Source organism: Mustela lutreola, chromosome 9, assembly GCF_030435805.1.
Source record: "Mustela lutreola isolate mMusLut2 chromosome 9, mMusLut2.pri, whole genome shotgun sequence".
Taxonomy (NCBI): Eukaryota; Metazoa; Chordata; class Mammalia; order Carnivora; family Mustelidae; genus Mustela; species Mustela lutreola.
Window position 1 is genome coordinate 138,822,610 of NC_081298.1, and position 18,953 is coordinate 138,841,562.

The following is an 18,953-nucleotide window of genomic DNA, read 5'->3' on the forward strand; positions in this document are numbered from 1 at the left end:
ACAGACAGTAATTCCTGAAGGGCGGCCCCACTGCAAGCGCGCACAGCGAAGCTTCATGTCTCCTCCATCCAGTGCACCCCATGTAGCTCGACCTACCCATACCTCGGAGGGTCATCCTTGGTCCTCGTCAAAAGCCCATCTATCCTCAGAGAAAATGTGGACCCAGCTTTCCTCAGGGTACCCCACCCTGGCAGGCGGCCCACCCTCACCTGCCCGACCCCTTGCTTTGTGCAAAGAAGGACTGAGTCTCACACACCCAGTTCTCCATGAAGGGAGCGTGGCTGTCAGGTTCCCAGGACCCAAGGGCATCCACAGGAAGGGAAACACGGGGCTCCCTGCCTTCCCCTTGTTTTTTGGATGATTCAGACCAAAGCAGACGAATGTTGGTCTGGTTTCCAGAAATGACTCCAAGCTGGGGCGGAGAGGACCCACAGAGGCGGCGGGGGGGGGGGGGGGGGAGCAGAGGGCTTCCATAGGGTCTGGAAGCAAGAGTAGCAACAGCTTTTATCTAGTGAGTTGTCACCAGACCTTGGGCACCTTATGTACATATGTGTCTATAAATGAATGATAAACAAGGCGAGGCCACAGTGAGCTCAGGAAACTGAGGTTCAGAGAGACCAAGACCCTTGCCTGAGATCCCTTTGCTGGTGACCTTGACATTAATTAGTACCATCCCCATGCCTCGCCCCGGTGCAAGCTTCCGTCCACCGCGCCAACCGTTCTCAGCACTCCAGTGACCAGTGTGTCTCTCTCTGGCTAACCAAAACCCCAAGCATACCCCACAGATGGAGGGGCTCTGACCACCCTGCCTTCCTCTGCGGCCACACAGGAGCCCAGAGGAGCGAGGCCCAGCAGCCTCCACCTGACTCAAGGAGCCCCTGGGCACCTCACCCGGCTCCATGGTCCCTGCTTCCTCTTCAGCCAAAGGAAAAAGGAATCAACATGCCTTGCAGCAACTGTCAGGAACATGGGACTGGACTGTGATTCTATGACTTTCTTTTAATAAAAATAAAGGTCCCAGGGCGCCTGGGTGGCTCAGTGGGTTAAAGCCTCTGCCGTCGGCTCAGGTCATGGTCCCGGGGTCCTGGGATGGAGTCCCACATCGGGCTCTCTGCTCCACAGGGAGCCTGCTTCCTCCTCTCTCTCTGCCTGCCTCTCTGCCTAGTTGTGATTTCTCTCTGTCAAATAAATAAAAATATTTATAAATAAATAAATAAATAAAGATCCCGTGAGGACTCTGAGAAGGTTGCCCTCTCTGGAAGGCTCTGGAGGGTTCTAGAACAGCCTGGGATGACTGGGGAACTCTGGCCTCAGAGGTGCCATGCTTGGAATTCTGGCCTTGCTACTTAGAAGCTTTGGAAGTGGCAGGAATGGACTGATATTTCCGTCTTCAGGGGGATCCCCCTGCATACTGTGTGCAAGGCCATTTAGTAAAATCGTCTGTCACTCAAAACAGAATTCACTTTGGTCAAATTGGCCTCCTGTAGCTCGACCTACCCATACCTCGGAGGGTCATCTTTGGTCCTCGTCAAAAGCCCATCTATCCTCAGAGAAAATTTGCCCCCGGAAAGGCTAGGGACAAGGAAGGCCCCTGGTTTTTAAGTGTTACTGACATGTTTTGGGGCCCTGCAGGCTTTTCTGGGTAATGGGGCAGTCCTCTGAGCATCTGAATTAGAAGGAGGACTGGAATTTAAGTTCTAGAGTGTTTTCCAAAAAAGTCAATCCACCAAGCAGCCTGGGCACCGGACCCCACAGCAGGGGCCCCACTCGCACCGAGCAGGGCCCAGGCGCCCAAGTGAAGAGCGCCCCCCAGAGTTGTGTGACCTGCAGCCCCGCCCCCACCCCCAAACCAGAGGATGGACGGGCAAAGGCCAGAGCAGGCAGACCACAGAAACAGAACGACAAATGGCTGGTGAGCCTCTGAAAACGTGCTTCCTCTTGCTGCTGAACCAGGAAATCCACATTAAAACAGCACACGTCATTTGCATTCAGCCGGGTAAGCCCGCAGGAGTTTCTAAGGGCACCACACTGACAGGGGATGATGAAACAGCGCGGCCTCCCAACCTCATTGGAAAACAACAGCGATATGTACAAACAGCTGAAATGTGCCCGTGTCCTCCGAACCAGTCGTTCCACTTTCGGAAATGCCGCTGTAGGACGCGGCCGACTTAAACCAGCTACAGATTTAAGCGAAGGTACTTCTAGAAGAGAATGGAGTGAGAGTTTCATTACCATGAGAAATCAAATGAAAGAAGCCCTCTCGTGTGGAAAGTCCTTGACATTAGAGTCATGCCTGGGAAGGGTGACTAGAATATAAGCCACTTACCCAGAATCACCAGTAGGATGGGCCTTTAGAGACCCAGGAGAGGTGGGGAACTACCGGAGGTCACACAGCCCTTAGGCAGCAGACCAGGGCCAAAACAAGACCTCAACTTTAGAGTAATAAATTGAATTTTAAAACTTTTTTTTTAGGGCGCCTGGGTGGCTCAGTGGGTTGAGCCGCTGCCTTCGGCTCGGGTCATGATCTCAGGGTCCTGGGATCGAGTCCCGCATCGGGCTCTCTGCTCGGCGGGGAGCCTGCTTCCTCCTCTCTCTCTCTCTGCCTGCCTCTCTGCCTACTTGTAATCTCTGTTAAATAAATAAATAAATCTTTAAAAAAAAAAAAAAAAAACAAAAAACTTTTTTTTTAAACGTCTCATTTAAATCCCTTGTCTGTTTGTACTAAGAGATCTTTTTTTTATTTTATTTTTTAAAGATTTTTATTTATTTGACAGACAGATCATAAGCAGGCAGAGAGGCAGGCAGAGAGAGAGGAGGAGGAAGCAGGCTCCCTGCTGAGCAGAGAGCCCGATGCGGGACTCGATCCCAGGACCCTGGGATCATGACCTGAGCCAAAGGCAGAGGCTTTAACCACTGAGCCACCCAGGTGCCCCAGAGATCTTTTTTTTAAATAAGAAGAAAGCTAGGGGCACCTGGGTGGCTCAGTGGGTTAGGCATCTGCCTTAAGTTCAGGTCATGATCCCAGAGTCCCAGGATCGAGCCCCATGTCAGGCTCCCCGCGGAATGGAGAGTGTGTTTCTCCCTCTGCCTCTCCCCCTCCTGGCTTGAGCCCTCTCTCTCATTCACTCTCTCTCTCAAATGCAGGAGGAGGAGAAGGAGGAAGAGGAGGCCGAGGAGGGGGAGGAGAGAGAGGGGGAGGGGGAAGGAGGAGAAGGGAGAGGGAAAAGGGGAGGGGCAGGGGGAGGGGGAAGGAGGGGGAGAAGAAGAAGAAGAAGAAAGCAACAGACCCCACAGGACACGTAGTCACCCACCCTATAGGGCCCCCCGTCAATACACACATTTCAGGGCAAATCTGCAGGGAAGGTGAGTTTCCTCTCTTGGTTTATCTGAAAATATCCAGGCTTTCTATTTGCATGAAAGGCTCACAACAGGTGAATCTACAGACTTGAGTGGCCAATGACCAGAGGCAGGAGGAGTGGAGGGGTTGGGATGAGGCCAGGGGCTGGAGGAAGGAGTGAGTAGTGACTGACAGGCACGGCGTTTCCTTCTGAGATGACGGCCTCGTTCTGGAACCAGGTGGTAGTGAGGTAAATATAATGGAGACCGATGAACAGTGCACATCAAAGGGTGACTATTCCAGTGTGTGAATTCTATCTTAATTTTTAAAAACATGCCCCTGCCTTTCTCCTGGCTTTGAAGGTGAAGACCCAGCCTAGAGGAGAATGCCAAGGACGGATATGGCCCTTCCCACTGGATGTCATCACCTTCTCCAAAGTTCCCTGGCTCCACTCCCTTCTTTTCCATCTCCGCCAGATTCTCTAGTTACCGCAAATCTGTCCGAGCCCTGCCCTGGGTCACGGTCCCAGCCAGGCCGCACCATCTTTCTCCACGTCTCCTTCAACAGCCTCCTCTCTGCTTGTCCTGCCTCTCTTAATCTGGCCCCCTCCTCTCCAACCCGCCCACAGCATCCAGGCAAATCTCCGACACTACACAGCTTAGCAAGTCGTTGTGTTTAAACCAGGTCAGCGGTTTCCCAAGAAGTTCAAATATTGACGGTCTGGCTCCTTGGCAGAGTCTACAAGGAGCACATCTGCCTGTCCAGGCTTCTTGTCTACCCGCCTGCCACGGCCCTTCCCGCATCAGCTTTCCAGACCCACCTGGTGCCGCTCACCATTATAACAGGCCAAGCGCTCCTCCTTGTGCCAAGTCACCCCTAACAAACACAACACAGTGTTGGGTAACACTGCACCCAACACATGTTGCTTCTTGCACTCAATAAAAAACATATTGTGTCCATGACGTACCAGGCGGAACCATCGGGAGACAGTTGTGAACAAACCATAATCACTTCCCTCGTAGGGCTTACTAGAAACTTCCCTCCACCACATCACTTACTATACTACCGTAGTGCTGGTTTCCTCATCTGGGAACTCCATCAAAACAAACAGATCTCTGAAACATTATTAATTGTACTACCACCAGCTCTGGCAAAAATACAGTGGTTCCCGGCAAATACACAGATGCCCGGCAAATGCTGCCTGGGGGGACTTGGGCCGACGACGTGAAGTGGGTGTTAGACCAGGGCTCCTCAGAGCCGACACGGTCCACCGCCATTTTTGTTTTGTTGACGCGTCACACGGGATGGAAATGATCTCTTCACTCATCGGCTGCATCTCCCAGAATGTGAACTTTCCAAAGAACGGCCATTTCCTTAAAAATAATGACGACGATGACGACAACTCAGTATTCCCTCTGTCTACAAAACCCTAAGTACTCACTGCAATTAAACAGCAGGCCTAGCCCGTGAGAAGGGGGCCAGGTTGTGGGACCACATGGGACCCCATGCTTTAGAAGGTTCCAGTGTGGCCTTCCTCCAAGCCACGTCCATCCCATGGGGTCAGGAAGCAATCCAAAGATTTGAGGGTCAAAGGGTATGTGTGTACCCGCACTTCATGTGTCCCTGACTCTAGCTGCCTCAATGGGTAGATGCTTACCTAAGAAAAATTAAAATATATGTCAATACGAAGACCATACATATGGATGTTCACAATACCCTTCTTTTTTAATAGTCCAAAACTGGGGTGTCCAGCTGTCACAGCTGGTTGAGCGTGTGACCCTTGGTTGTGGCGCAAGTCACACTCCCAGTGTCATACGAATGAGCCCCACAACAGGTTCCACGGGGTCTGCTTGAGATTCTCTCTCGCCTTTGCCCTCTGCCTGCCCCCACCCGCATGCGTGCGCACACACTCGCTCTCTCTCTAATAAATAAATAAATAAATAAACGTCCCAAACTGGAAGGTGTCTATATGTCCCCCAACCGCTGGAGAGGTAAATAAATAGGGGCTCACCCCTAAAACAGAACACAACTCAGCAGTAGGAAATGACTGCTAAGGGGCGCCTGGGTGGCTCAGTGGGTTAAACCTCTGCCTTCGGCTCAGGTCATGATCCCAGGGTCCTGGGATCGAGCCCCACTTTGGGCTCTCTGCTCAGCGGGGAGCCTGCTTTCCCCTCTCTCTCTCTGCCTGCCTCTCTGCCTACTTGTGATCTTTGTCATATAAATAAATAAAATCTTCAAAACAAAACAAAACAAAAAAGAAATGACTGTTAATAGACACAATCACATGATGATGTGGAATGGAAAACTCAGACCAAAGGAAGGGGTCTCTCCTGTATCATTCAATTTGTATCAATGTTCCAAAAGACACAAATAGGCTTATAGTGACAGAAAGCTTACAAGCGCTGGCGGAGCTGTAAGAAAGAAACTGATTACAAAAGAGCACAAAGAACCTTTTGGGGGGAAGGGATGTGTTCATCATCTTGACTGTGGCCATAGTTTCACCGATGTGTCTATTTCAAAACTCAGCAAACTGCACACTTTGAAAACTTGCTCTCTGCTGCTTGTCATTCATGTCTCAACAGAGCCATTAAGAAAAACAAACAAAAACAGCTACTATATTCTAGGAGCATTTCTGAACTGTCAAGTTCATAAAAACCCAATATTCGACAACACATTTTACGAGAAAGGTGTAGGGAAACGCAAACCCTTCTTCATTGAGGGTGGAAATGCGAAATGGCCAATGCACAGAAATCTGGCAATGTCCGTCAAAATTACAAAAGCCTATGACCCTCGGCTCCGCAGTCTGCTTCTGAGAATTCGCCCCGCAGGCACACCTGACACGCTTCCACGCGAAAAAAAATTATACAGGCATCAAGATTATATACACGACACAGTTGGTAACAGCTCCCTGCCCTGTAAACGCCGAGAAGCCAGGGTCCACCTCTGGGGCCGCTTCATAAACTAGGGTACGTCCCCCCGAGTGGAATGCAAGGGGGCCCAGAAAGAGAGACAGCTCTGGGTGAACCGACAGGAGAAATCTCCCAGGACATATTGCTCAGTGAGGGATAAGCAAGATCCGTAACAGCATGTGTAGATGACCACTTTGTGTTTAGAAAGGGGAGAGAAAAATAGATGCTGAAATTGCCTTGTGTTGGCATCAGGAAGCACCAAAAATGTACCCAAGCAATTTGCAAACCCAAGCAATTTGCAAACCTGGTTTTCTTAAACTGGGACCAGAGAAGCAGGGAAGAGATCAGGCACGGCAGGGGAGGGGGCGGCATGGACGATGTAAGGGAGATTTCTCATTGTTCTTATCTGGGATGCACGTGAATGTATTGCCTGTTCGGGGAAAAAATTATTCTCTACTTTTTTAAAAAGATTTTATTTATTTATTTGACAGAGAGATCACAAGTAGGCAGAGAGGCAGGCAGAGAGAGAGGGGGAAGCAGGCTCCCTGCTGAGCAGAGAGCCCGATGTGGGGCTCGATCCCAGGACCCAGGGACCATGACCCGAGCCAAAGGCAGAGGCTTTAACCCATTGAGCCACCCAGGCACCCCTATTATCAACTTTTTTTTTTTTTTTTTTTTTTTTTATTATCAACTTTTTAATATACATTTAGAGACCCCGGCCTGAAGATCGAGTGCCCAGAAGCGTGTCAAGATTAAATGGGGTCATGGCTGGTAACAGTAACCAGATTCCTCAGCATCTCTAGCCTGCCTGCCCAGAATCACCCTGAGCCCCCCAAAATGCAGGTTCTGAGGGGTGCCTCGGTGGCTCAGTTGGTTAAGCTTCTGACTCTTGATTTCAGCTCAAGGTCATGATCTCAGGGTCATGGGATGGAGCCCCGCTTCGGGCTCAGCACAGAGTCTTCGTTAAGTTTCTCTCCCCCTCTGCTCCCTCCCCGTGCTCAGTCTCTCACTCACTCTCCGTCTGAAATAAATAAATAAATAAATAAATAAATAAATCAAATCTTCAGGAAAAAAAAAAATAAAATAAAATACAGCAAAATAAAATGCAGGTTCTGGGACCCCACCCTAGATGTACCCAATCAGAGTCCCCGGGGATTCTGTATGTTTTTTCTAGTTCCCAGGCGATCATATGGGCTGAAGGAGGCGGCCCATGACCTCCTGACGGGGCAGATGAGGCCCATGTGTTCAGTATGTATTTATTCAACTCCCACTATGAGTCAGGCGCGGTTCCAGAACCTGCTTTCTTGGGGTTTATATTCTAAAGGAAACAGATAAAGACAAAGAAGAAAAGTATTAAATAGTGGCATATGGAATGCAGGTATCAGAACAGGGCGACCTGGCAGGACGAGGCTGACAGCCGGGCCGGAGAAGGCCTCTGAAGGTGACATTTAGCCTGAGATGGGGATGACAAGGAGGAACCCGCCCTGCGAGGGTGGGGGGACTTCCAGGTCAAGGGAAGGTCGAGCGTGACCCAGAGCAGGATGGAGCCAGGGTAGTGGTTGGTGGGGGGGGTGCGCATAAAGGAAGGCCTGACTCATTAGGGTTCTGGAAGCCAGGGTCAAGAGCATGGATTCTATACTGAAGGTACTGGAAAGCCACAGAAAGGTTTTAAGCACCAAAGTCATGTGACAGGGCGTTTTGAAAAAGACCACTCCGGCTGCCATGCGGAGAGTGGCGTGGAGTCGCGGCAGGGCCGGGGGAGGCGGCAGGCGGGAAGAGTGTGTTACGGGAACACAAGCAAGGGCAGAAGGTGGCTTGCATGCAGATGTGGCGCGGGACACGCCAAGAAGTGATGGACACGGGCCAAGTTTGGAAGGTGGCACCCACAGGACTCTGTCCCTACTGGAGTGGCAAGTGGACTGTGGACCTGGAGGAACACCAGGATGCCTGGGCAGCGCGTCTGTGGGCCCACGAGCCATCGAAGGGCCCCATAGAGACTCCACATATGTACTCGGTCTCCTGAGAATGACATTCACTTAGGACATGAAGCCCATTCTAAAAAAGAGCCATTTAAAGCTGCCCCTTAAGCCCTTGAGAACCAGAAAAGTCGAAGGGGCTGCCGTCCAGCTGAGGTGTGAAGAGTCAGCGAGGGCCGAGTGGCCGTGGTCGGGCTGAGGTCCCAACGTGAGTGGAGCTATGGGTCCCAGGAGCTGGTCAAGATCTCGGAGGGAAGTAAGTGCCTTCTCCTAAATTTGGCCTCCAAAAGATTATTTCCTGGATTTCACAATGTTGCCTCCGGCTGCCCCTGACCCAGACCTGATGCATATAAAGCAGCCGGCCCACATTCCTTCCCTCCTGGCCCAACTTCTAGTTGCCAGAGCTGGGCGGTGGGGGGAAGGAGGACTGTCAGGGCCTGTGTCACATCAGGCAAAGCAAAGAGTGTGACAGCAGGGTCTGAAGGAAGGGATGAAGGCCGGGCAGGCAGGCAGAGGGGGAGCCAACTGCCATCTGCCCCCGGCCTCTGGCTGAGGCAGGGAGAGAAGCAGGCGGACCAGGTTAAGGCCTGACACACGCATCGTCTACACAACTTTGCCAAAGCAGCTTCTCTCGGGGAACAGCGATATTCTCACCTGTAAAGAGCAGATACTCACACGGTTCACAGGATGGTGGCGGAGATTTTGTGAGGAAACAGAGAAATGAGAAGCACCTAATACAGTGCCTGGCACACAACGAGGAATGGGTGAAAGGCCGTCGCCAGTGTGGCACTCCGGACAGAAAACGAGACAAACAGGCACACACACCATCAAGCGGCAATCCCCCACGGAGGGACAACTGTCATCGCCTTCATGCCTCCAGCCAGAGCAGAAAATACCATCATGTATGAAAGCATGGGTAGAGCAGATACGAAAATCATTATAACTGTGGTTCCTACAGACACCTACCAGCTCTAGACAACAGGAACAGGAGAAAACACTCATCAGAGGCCCCCATGGGACACTCAGGAGAAGCCGCAGTAGAGGAGGTCCCAAGAAATCTTCAAACACCCAAAGACAGAAACAGCACTTACTTCACACTGAAAATGCACATGTTCAGGCCCCGACTCAGCTGGAAGAGAAGCCCAGGAATCTATTTTATTTTTAATGGGGGGAGAGAGGCAGAGAGAGAATGTTACGCAGGGCTCAATCTCACGATCCTGAGATCATGACCTAAGCTGAAATCAAGAGTCAGGCCCTTGGGGCACCTGGGTCCAGGCTCAGTGGGTTAAGCTTCTGCTTTCGGCTCAGGTCATGATTTCAGGGTCCTGGGATCAAGCCCCGCATCAGGCTCTCTGCTCGGCAGGGAGCCTGCTTCCTCCTCTCTCTGCCTGCCTCTCTGCCTACTTGTGATCTCTCTGTCAAATAAATAAGTAAACTCTTAAAAAAAAACAAAAAAGAGTCAGGCGCTTAACTGATTAAGCCACCCAGGCGCCCCTCCCATCATCTATTTCTTAATAAGTCTTCCAGATGATTCTGGGGCACAGTGCGGGTTAAGAACCACTGATTTAAGTAGGCTGAACATAGAATGCCAAGTGTGGTCTGTGGACCCGCAGCACAGGATAAGCGTGGAGCTTGTAAGAAACGCAGAGTCCCAGGCTCAGCCCAGACCCACTGAGTCAAAACCCGCATTTTGCCGAGATCCCCAGGCCATTCATCTGTGTTTGAGAAGCACTGTCTAGAGCGCCAGCCCAGCGCTAACAGAAATGTAACTGAGCCACATGTCACTTAAAAATTTCTAGTAGCCACAATAGAAAAAATAACAGTGAAATTAATTTCAATAATATATTTTATGTAACTCAATATCAAAAACATTATTGTTTCAACAGCTATTAGAATTTCCCTTTTTTTTGTTTTTTGTAGTTTTTTTTTTTGGTACTAAGTTTCCGATATCTGAGGTTTCCTACATTACCATCTCACTCAAATGAGCCACCAGTCAAGTGCTCAAGCCCCATGTGGCCAGTGGACGCCGCGTGAACAATGTGGAGAAGATGGAGAACAGAGTGAAACTTCCAAATTCTTCTTACAAAGCTGTCATCATTCTTAAACTAGTATGTCTTTCTAATTTTGTGCTGTCACACAACTGACCCGTCTTAATACTGTGGTTAAAAATGAGGACTCTGGGGGCGCCTGGGTGGCTCAGTGGGTTAAGGACACTGCCTTCGGCTGAGGTCATGATCTCAGGGTCCTGGGATCCCCGCCTCTCTGCTCAACAGGGTGCCTGCTTCCTCCTCTCTCTCTACCTGCCTCCCCGCCTACTTGTGATCTCCGTCTGTCAAATAAATAAATATCTTAAAAAAAAAAAAATGAGGACTCTGGGGGCATGTGGGTGGCTCAGTTAAGCATCTGCTTTCAGCTCAGGTCATAATCCGAGAGTCCTGGGATCGAGCCCTGCATGGGGCTCTCTGCTCAGTGGGAAGCCTGCCTCTCCCTCTCCCATTCCCCTGCTTGTGTTCCCTCTTTCGCTGCGTCTCTGTCAAATAAATAAATAAATTCTTAAAAAAAAAAAAAAAAAAAAAAGAGGACTCTAGAGCCAGACTCTCTCTAACCCTAACCTTAACCCTTAATCCTGACCCTAACCCTAATTCTAGACGCTGGAATCAGACTCTCTGACCTTTCACCTTAGCTTCCATAAGGAAACTCAGTTAAGTTTGTGGGTCACGGAATTAAGACATGGAAATCCCCATTTATAAATAGTAAACATTTCAAGAGAAGATCTCATTTCTAATAGTAACTACATAAAAAATAAAATTTGGGGGGAAAGAGTCCATGAGATACCGTGCTGGACCTTTGCTGACTAAAACGTGAAGGCGCTCTTTCCAGAGGAACAAGAAAAAGAATTAAGCCAACTGGAAGAGCCACCATGCTCACCACAACACTCAAAACGATAAGGATTTAATCCCCCTAACTTCACTGTAATCTCCGATTAATTATCTATAGGATCTTTGCACCAACCATGTGATAGGTTCTGTCCTAAGTGTTTGGGATATATCTAAATTAAAAAAAAAAAAATCTGTGCTTTTAGATACCTCACAAGAAGGTCTTTCCAGGTTTGTAAATATCAGAGCAGGAATGTACGAGTATTTTTGTTTTATTTTACCAAGAAAGGAGATATACAAAGCCCTCCTAAGGACTGCCTCTGGGGAGAGCTTCTGGAATCAACTGGAACTATTTCTTTTTTTTACTTCTGCATACCATTTGATTGTTATACCATTTAAATCTTTAAATATTTACAAATACTTTGTAAAATGCCAATGTTAATTATCTGAGCAATGAATAAGACAGGATTAAGACATACTAAAACGTCTGTATTTAAAAAAAAAAAAGAAAGAAAGAAAGAAAACAACAATGATTGATTGGTGGATCTGGGTCAAGGCTCTATTCTTCCTCTGCTGCCCCGAGCCCATCTAGCTCCTTCTGGGAGGGTCTCTCTGGGCATGTTTGTTTTCTCATCTAGAACACGAAGGGGTTAGATTCGATCTCTAAGGGTCTGTGCAGCCCTAATATTTCAGGATTCTTTCTTCCATTCATTCGTTCAGCTGGTTTTGGAGGGCCTACAATAGTACAGGTGCAAGGGATCAAAGTGTGCCAGTGGCTAACCTCAGGGAACTGACAGTCTAGGTGACAGGCTGGTATTTAAGCAGATGATCCGGCAAGGAAACGCACAAGGGCACTGTGGAAAGTGCAATGAAGGAGAAGCAAACCAGGACGGGGGAGATGAACAGGTCTGAAGGCAGGAGGGTTAGGAGAAGAGTCTGGGGGAGTGGAGCAGCATGAGCAGGTGTTAATGGGGCCTGACAGGGAGGGGAAGGTTGGAAACACCACGGAGAGCAGGAAAACAGCAAACACCTACAGCAGGACCGCCCAGAAGCTTAGAGGAGTCTAGAAAGGCACGCAGCATTAAGAGGCATTCAACAAATACCTGTCTAATGAACTGGAGAAATGTCACGCAGCTAGGGGAAGTTGTTAAATCATATTTTGCGTCTCTTCAAAATGCCCTTGGAAGAACCCACCATTAATCAGGCATCCACACTCAGATACATAATCTGTGATCCACATCTTCGAGCTAACCCTCAGTCAACTTCATGGAACCACGGGATAAAGAAAAGCCACCAGCTTTTCCACAAGCCGGGGGCAAGCGACAGTCACCAGTGTACCCCAGGAACCTGTGGGGTGTATCTGAGTGCAATGTAGTTGAAATGTAGTATTTCAACCTGCATGGCAAAAGAATCGAAGATACTGAGAAGAACTCAAACACTGATAATGGTGTGTGTGGGGGGTGCTTTTTCCCAAGATAAAATCATTTGTTTTCTCCAGTGTTCATGAATTACAGGGTAAGTACAAAGTAAATTAACAAAGGGAGCATGGGGGAATTAAAAAAAAAAAAAAAAAAAAAAAGGCAGTAAGCAAAACCTGCCTTCCAGCTACATGGAAAAACACTCCAGTGCCCCGAGTAAATAAATAATAAAAGGATATGGAAACAATACACCTTGAAAACTCTTGTCCCTCCTCTGTTCTCCTGGCCAGAGGCAGTGCTGACAGGTTTGCGCTGCCTGGGCTACAGAACCGGCCAGCATTTATTTATCTAACAACACTGGAGTCCCCTTTAAAGAATCAGGTAGGGCATTTCAAAGGCATGAAGCCCCTGGGTAGTGTATCCCATTACCTCACTCCAAGCCCCAGCATTAACTCTAGGACAAAGTACCCTGGCCCCTGGAAGTAAAGAAATGCTAGAAATAAGGGAGCTCAGATCACACCATTTTCCTCCCCCGCCCCCCACCATGGAAGGTTCTTGAGAATATCTGCCCACAAGGAAAAATAAAACAATGCACAGCAACTGCCATTCTCACCACACCTAGCCCCGGCTTTTGAAAAAACACCTCCATTCGTATGGGTTCTGTCTGTTTCACAATGACAGCCTAAACCTGGCCGGCACACATTTTTATGTTATTCCTTAAACACATGCTATGCCACCAGTGCAAGCAAACTGTGCAACCGCTAGGGAAGGAACAGGACACGCATCAAAACAAGGCAAAACGAAACACAAAGGAAAAAATAAAGGTGGAAATAATAATGCAGGATCACAGAATTTTAGAGCTAGAGGAGGGTTTGGGGAATAAGAAACAGGCTCTCGGACCTGCATTAGAGCAGACAATCGGTAGCAAAGAAAGATCTAGAAGGGTCTAGAAAAGTCTAGGAAGAGAAAATGCTGATTAGCTAGCTGTCCTTTCTGCAATAGGCCGGGAAAGCCATCTCCTGCTGAGGGCAGTGGGCTGGCCTCCAGAGAGGCTGTCAGACCCAATTCCCTGTGGAGCAGATCAGCCTAAGAAAGGAGTTGACATTCAGGGATCAGGCCACTTTTTCTTGGACGTTAATTTTTCATAGAATATGGCCTCGGATTTGGTAACACTTGAGGTAACACGATTTTACTCCCCTTCATTCTTCTGGGAAAGCACAGAGATGTTCACTATTATCCCATTTTACAGATAAGAAAGCCAAAGGTTAGTTTTCTTTTTCAAAGACGGTACGCTGCCCAGGACCTGGTGACCAGGACTGTCTTTCTGTGGTCAGAGCAACATCCCACGGGTAGCAAAATGTCACTAACAAAGCATTCCTTTCATGCCCAGGGAAGGGGGCAGGTGAACAGCAACAGAACCCAGGACACATTTCTAGCTCACAGCCCCAGTCTGCAGATGAAGGGTCCTCCCAGTGTGACCTCGAGGGCTCCCAGGAAATGCGTGAAAAAGGCAACTGACCCATCACATCACCACATTCGCCCTGAGCGAATCTGAAACCTTCTACGGAGGCAGCGAGATCAATCCGCCGGCCCCGGGTCTGTGTTCTGGTCATGACCTGGCCTGCTTGGACTGTTTTCCTCATCTACCCCCACTCTGCATTCTGTTTCAATCAAATGGGAACATTGGTTAAACACCGCATTTCTGGATGCACCAAAACTAAGGGTTATTATTATTATTTTTTAAAACACCCAAATAAACAAATGCTGACAAATCCCTGTGGTGTAACACTAGTGGAAGAGTCAACAGTGATCCAAAGATATGAAGAGAGGGGGCGCCTGAGTGGCTCAGATGGTTGAGAGAGCATCCAACTCTTGATCTCAGCTCAGGTCATGATCTCAGGGTCGTGAGATCGAGCCCCATGTTGGGCTCTGCACTGGGCATGGAGCTTGCTTAACGTTCTCTCTGCTTCTCTCCCCCATTAAAAAAAATAGATTCCTGGGCTTCTCTTCCAGCTGCGTGGGGCCTGAACATGTGCATTTTCAGTGTGAAGTAAGTGCTGTTTCTATCTTTGTGTGTTTGAAGATTTCTTGGGACCTCCTCTATTACAGCTTTTCCTGAGCATGGACCCTGCTTAGGATTCTCTCTCCCCCTTTCCCCCTACCCCACTCATGTGAGCGTTCTCGCTCTCTCTCAAATAAGTAAGTATTCTTAAAAAAAAAAAAAGATATGAAGAGAAAGCAAGTTATAAAATATGTATAACATGGTGTCACCATTATTAATGTACGCAAGCATATCTGTAGAAAAAATTGGATTTATCTACTGCAAATACAACATAACATCGCTTGCAGTAGCATTCTCTAAATGGTATAATTACTGGGGTTTTGTATTTTCTGTCTCATGATTTTCTACGATCTATTGGTATTTTCCAGTGATTATGCACCAGATGGGTAACAATTTTAAAAAAATGATTTTAAGACTTTAAACGATCCTCATATGCACACTTTTTGTGGGACTGGGAATGGGAGTAATTCATTGGAGAGGTGATGCGGGCATATCTGCACAAGTTCACATCCAAATACTCTTTGACCCAGCATTTCAGTGTATAATTATCCCACTCCAGGGCGTGTACAAAGAAATTAAAAAAAAAGGACCATCACTGCAGCATTGTTTGGAACAGCAGAAGACAGAAAACTTAAATGTCCATCAACAGGGAAATACTAGTAAATCAGGACACCTCCAGTCGAGCTAATATAGCCCAACAGAAAAATCCAGTTATGTGGGGCGCCTGGGTGGCTCAGTGGGTTGAGCCGCTGCCTTCAGCTTGGGTCAAGATCTCAGGGTCCTGGGATAGAGTCCCACATCAGGCTCTCCACTCAGCAGGGAGCCTGCTTCCCTCTCTCTCTCTCTGCCTGCCTCTCCATCTAGTTGTGATTTCTCTCTGTTAAATAAATAAATAAAATCTTTAAAATGCAAACTATTTAAAAAAAAATCCAGTTATGGACTGACACCAGACTATGTCTAAGATACGTGATTAGGAGAGAAAAGCAAGGTGGGGGGCAGATGCTATTATTTGTTCTCAACCTGCTTTCCAGAATATACTCATATTGGTGGTACACGTACAGGCTGTCTCCAGAAGGTGCCCCCCAAGTTGATAACAGTGTTGCCACCTAAGAGGGGAAGTTGGGGAACAGGAGAGAAGAAACCAGACGAGAGGGAAACTTCTTGTCATTCGATAGCCTTCCGTCTGTCCTTCGAATCTTTTATGATGTGCTTATATGTCTACGAACACAAAACCAAACCAAGAACCTTAAAATACAAAAGCCTGGAGGGAAATGGCTCAATTATTTTCTAGAAGTTTCAGTACCTTATGCCACACAGTGTTCTTCATTCTGAAGGTGGCCCCCGGAAAAACGCTGCCTCCAGCCAAAAAAAAAAAAAAAAAAAAAAAAAAAAAAAAAAAAAAAAAAACTACTCAAGGGCCCCCAAGTGCTGCTGTTGACCCGATGCCCTTATGTGACTTTTAGGACCGGGTGTGGACAAGATTGGCTTGGCCAAAGCAAGAGCACTGTGTCCCTTGACAACACTGTCCAATTCTCACTTGTATGCAGTAAATAAGAAATAGTTTACCTTTCAGCAAAGGTATCGAGTTTCCCCAGCTCGTCGGAGAGGCCAACAAGGGAATCCAAGGTCCCCACCTAAAAAGATCGTAAAGAAGTTAGAGGCTCACGCTTTAAGGCAGGGGAGAGTTAGGTCACTTTCAGCAACAGCAAAGAGTTCTCTAAACTCCATCTCCCCTTAGTTATTCTTGGTCAGTGGCCGAACTGGAAACTGGGAAGGGCTGTTAAGAGAAGCAATGAATTGGGGAATTTTTAAATTATTATTACTGTTGTTGTTATTATTATTTCTGCCAATAGGATAAACTATCCTATTTCTGCCAGAGGAAGGAGTGACCACTATGTCACTGTGAGACCCCAGCTCATTTTCTTCTTAGAATGGCCGTCTGCTAGTCATGGGATTCATCCCCATAGTTGAGGAGATGGACCAGAAAGCAAGTTAAAGCTGCCGCCATTTCTGGGGCGCCTGGGGGGCTCAGTCAGTTAAGTATCTGTCTTTGGCTCAGGTCATGATTCTACAGTCCTGGGATGAGCCCTGCACGGGTTCCCTGCTCAGTAAGAAGCCAAAAAGCCTGCTTCTCCCTCTTCCTCTGCCTCCTGACCCCAGTGTGTTCTCTCTCTCTCTCAAATAAATAAAACTCTTAAAAAAAGAAAGAAATTGCTGTTTCTAAAGCCTTTCTTCTTCAAGATGAGATGCTTTTCTTTCTTTCTTCTTCAAGATATCCAACCAACCTCTGTTCTTCTCTGCTATTACTAACGACGATCTTGGGGGTGCAGAAACCCAACTCCCCCTCCCACCTCCTCATTCATGCAAGTCCTTTTCTTTTCCCGTTACTCATAACACTCCGCTTCTTAAAGTGACAGTTATTAGAGTCCAAAACTGTATTTAAAGGTCTAGTCCACAGAACCAGAAGGAAAGGCTTTGTTTTCAGGTCATCAACCACCAGTCAGACATTAAAAAGCAATCAGGATTAACGCTGTGTGGGAGCTATCCTTTCATAAAAGAATATTTTTTACAAAAAAATACTTTAAGAAAGGAAATTAGGAAATAAGAAGGCCCGGACATGTCTCGTAAATGAAGCTGCTTCTTTTCAAGCAACCTGACGTTAAGCATCTTTGGGGAGGGTCCTGTCTCTTCTCTTTGCTCCCTCCCGTCTGACACGCTGCCTTACACAAAGTGCTGAGTGTTCATTGATTCCCTAACCTTCACAGCGGGGGTCACGGGACAAACAGGGCAGGTTTGACACAGGCAGTGACACATGGGTTCAGAAACAGGTGCTGCCAATTACCAGATCTGCAGCCCTGGTCTCCTTTCTCCTCCCTTCCTGATCTATCCCTGGGATTGGAAGATTCCAGACGATGTGTTTAAAGTGGCTGGGCCCCAACCATAGTGCTCAGTAAACACCAGCAAATACAGCGGCATCCCCAATGTCTATGGTGCTGACGGTGCAGCTCCCAGCGCAGAGGGCAGACTGCGGTCTGAAAGATTATATGGCAGTTTTCGAGAAGAGCTGCCCCTGGTCAGTTGGGGCCATCCCTCCAGCAGCCACAGCACATTTGCACAGGTGTCATCGAGAAATGCCTCAAGCGCCTTCCTTTTGGAAACGTACAGTCTTGGGAAGCACGGCAACAATTCCACTCTTCTGAAGCAAAAGGACTGTGCTCGCCTTGCTCCTCTTTCCTGTTTGTTTCATTCTAACTTTGTTCTCCACTGCAAGAGCCCTGAGAGTCTCCTGCCTCCCGTCTCTGTGCTGTCACATCTCTCTGCCGTCTGCCCACCGATCATTAAATTCCCTTCCTGCCTCCCCACCAGAACCAGAAGGATCCTGAAGCTTCCCTCCCTGCTCCAGGGCGGGAGCACTACCAAGGCGGAAGCTCTCCAAGCCTGCACGTTTAAACTGTACTGGCGGTCCTCCCCACCACACCCATCTCTTCCTGCTCCTTTCCTCCTGGGTCTGGAAGTCCACACACACCACAACCAACTTCGGACGGTGGCATGAAGTCCCATCCAGACCACTGACGTGCCCGGTTCATCTTCAGCCCCAGGTTGAGGATCAGCGTCACTGTCTTTGCCCTGTGATGTCTCCTTGACTTCCCAGAAGCCACCCACCCCTAACCCACCACCTCCTTCCTCCGGTCCAGGAATTTTACCTTGAAGTCAGGAATCGAGAATTTGGTGTTATAAGACAGGTTGGACTTGGCAGTTACGGTGTTCATCCTCTCCAGAGCTTGTAAATTTTCCTGGTCGCCAGGGGCAGAAATTAACCAAAACTCCGACATGCTTCAGCCTTCTTTTACGCAGGTACTGACCAGAACCACAGCAACACACACAGAAACAGGAGGAGACAAGCGTCAAATATTTCTATTCCTTCAGCACTCCCTTCCACCAGAATTCATCCTCTCCGGGATGTCTTGCGTTTACCAGTTTCCCATTCTTTCCCATACTTTGCCCCTTCGACCTTCCAAATTAGATTCTCCAGTTCCAAGGACACCATAGGCACAAAGCAACATGCAGTTCCTTATCGCAACTCTGAAAGCCCTCAGGGCTCCATCCCTAGGGTGGTTCTGACTGGTTTTTAAGGGTTGGGGGACAGGGACGGGGAGAAGAGATGGGGAAAGGTGGCTACCCCTTCCTCGGTTTCCCCCCTTCTCACACCATAATGCAAACGGGGGAGGGCCTGCACAGCGAGCCCCTGCGTGGGGCCCTCTAAAATACTTTCCTCCTCTCCACGTTGTACTTTCCGGGACTCAGAGAAGGATGGGGTAAAGGTGGGAATGAGACAAGGAGGGAATTTCACAACAGCTCGGACAAACCCCAGATC

At 48.4% G+C, this 18,953-nt stretch overlaps 1 protein-coding gene across 5 annotated transcripts in view; it reads right to left on the minus strand.

Moving 5' to 3' along the window:
- ATP6V1C2 (ATPase H+ transporting V1 subunit C2) overlaps positions 1–18,953 on the minus strand; it is a 53,377-nt gene that overhangs the window by 33,682 nt on the left and 742 nt on the right. For all 5 annotated transcript variants that reach the window (XM_059132641.1, XM_059132638.1, XM_059132639.1 and 2 more), the window contains exons 2-3: positions 18,283–18,436; positions 16,145–16,212 (exon numbers count right to left, since the gene is read on the minus strand). In XM_059132641.1, coding sequence (XP_058988624.1) covers positions 16,145–16,212; positions 18,283–18,411 — 197 coding nt within the window. In that variant the 5' untranslated portion in view covers positions 18,412–18,436. The remainder of the gene's footprint in view (positions 1–16,144; positions 16,213–18,282; positions 18,437–18,953) is intronic.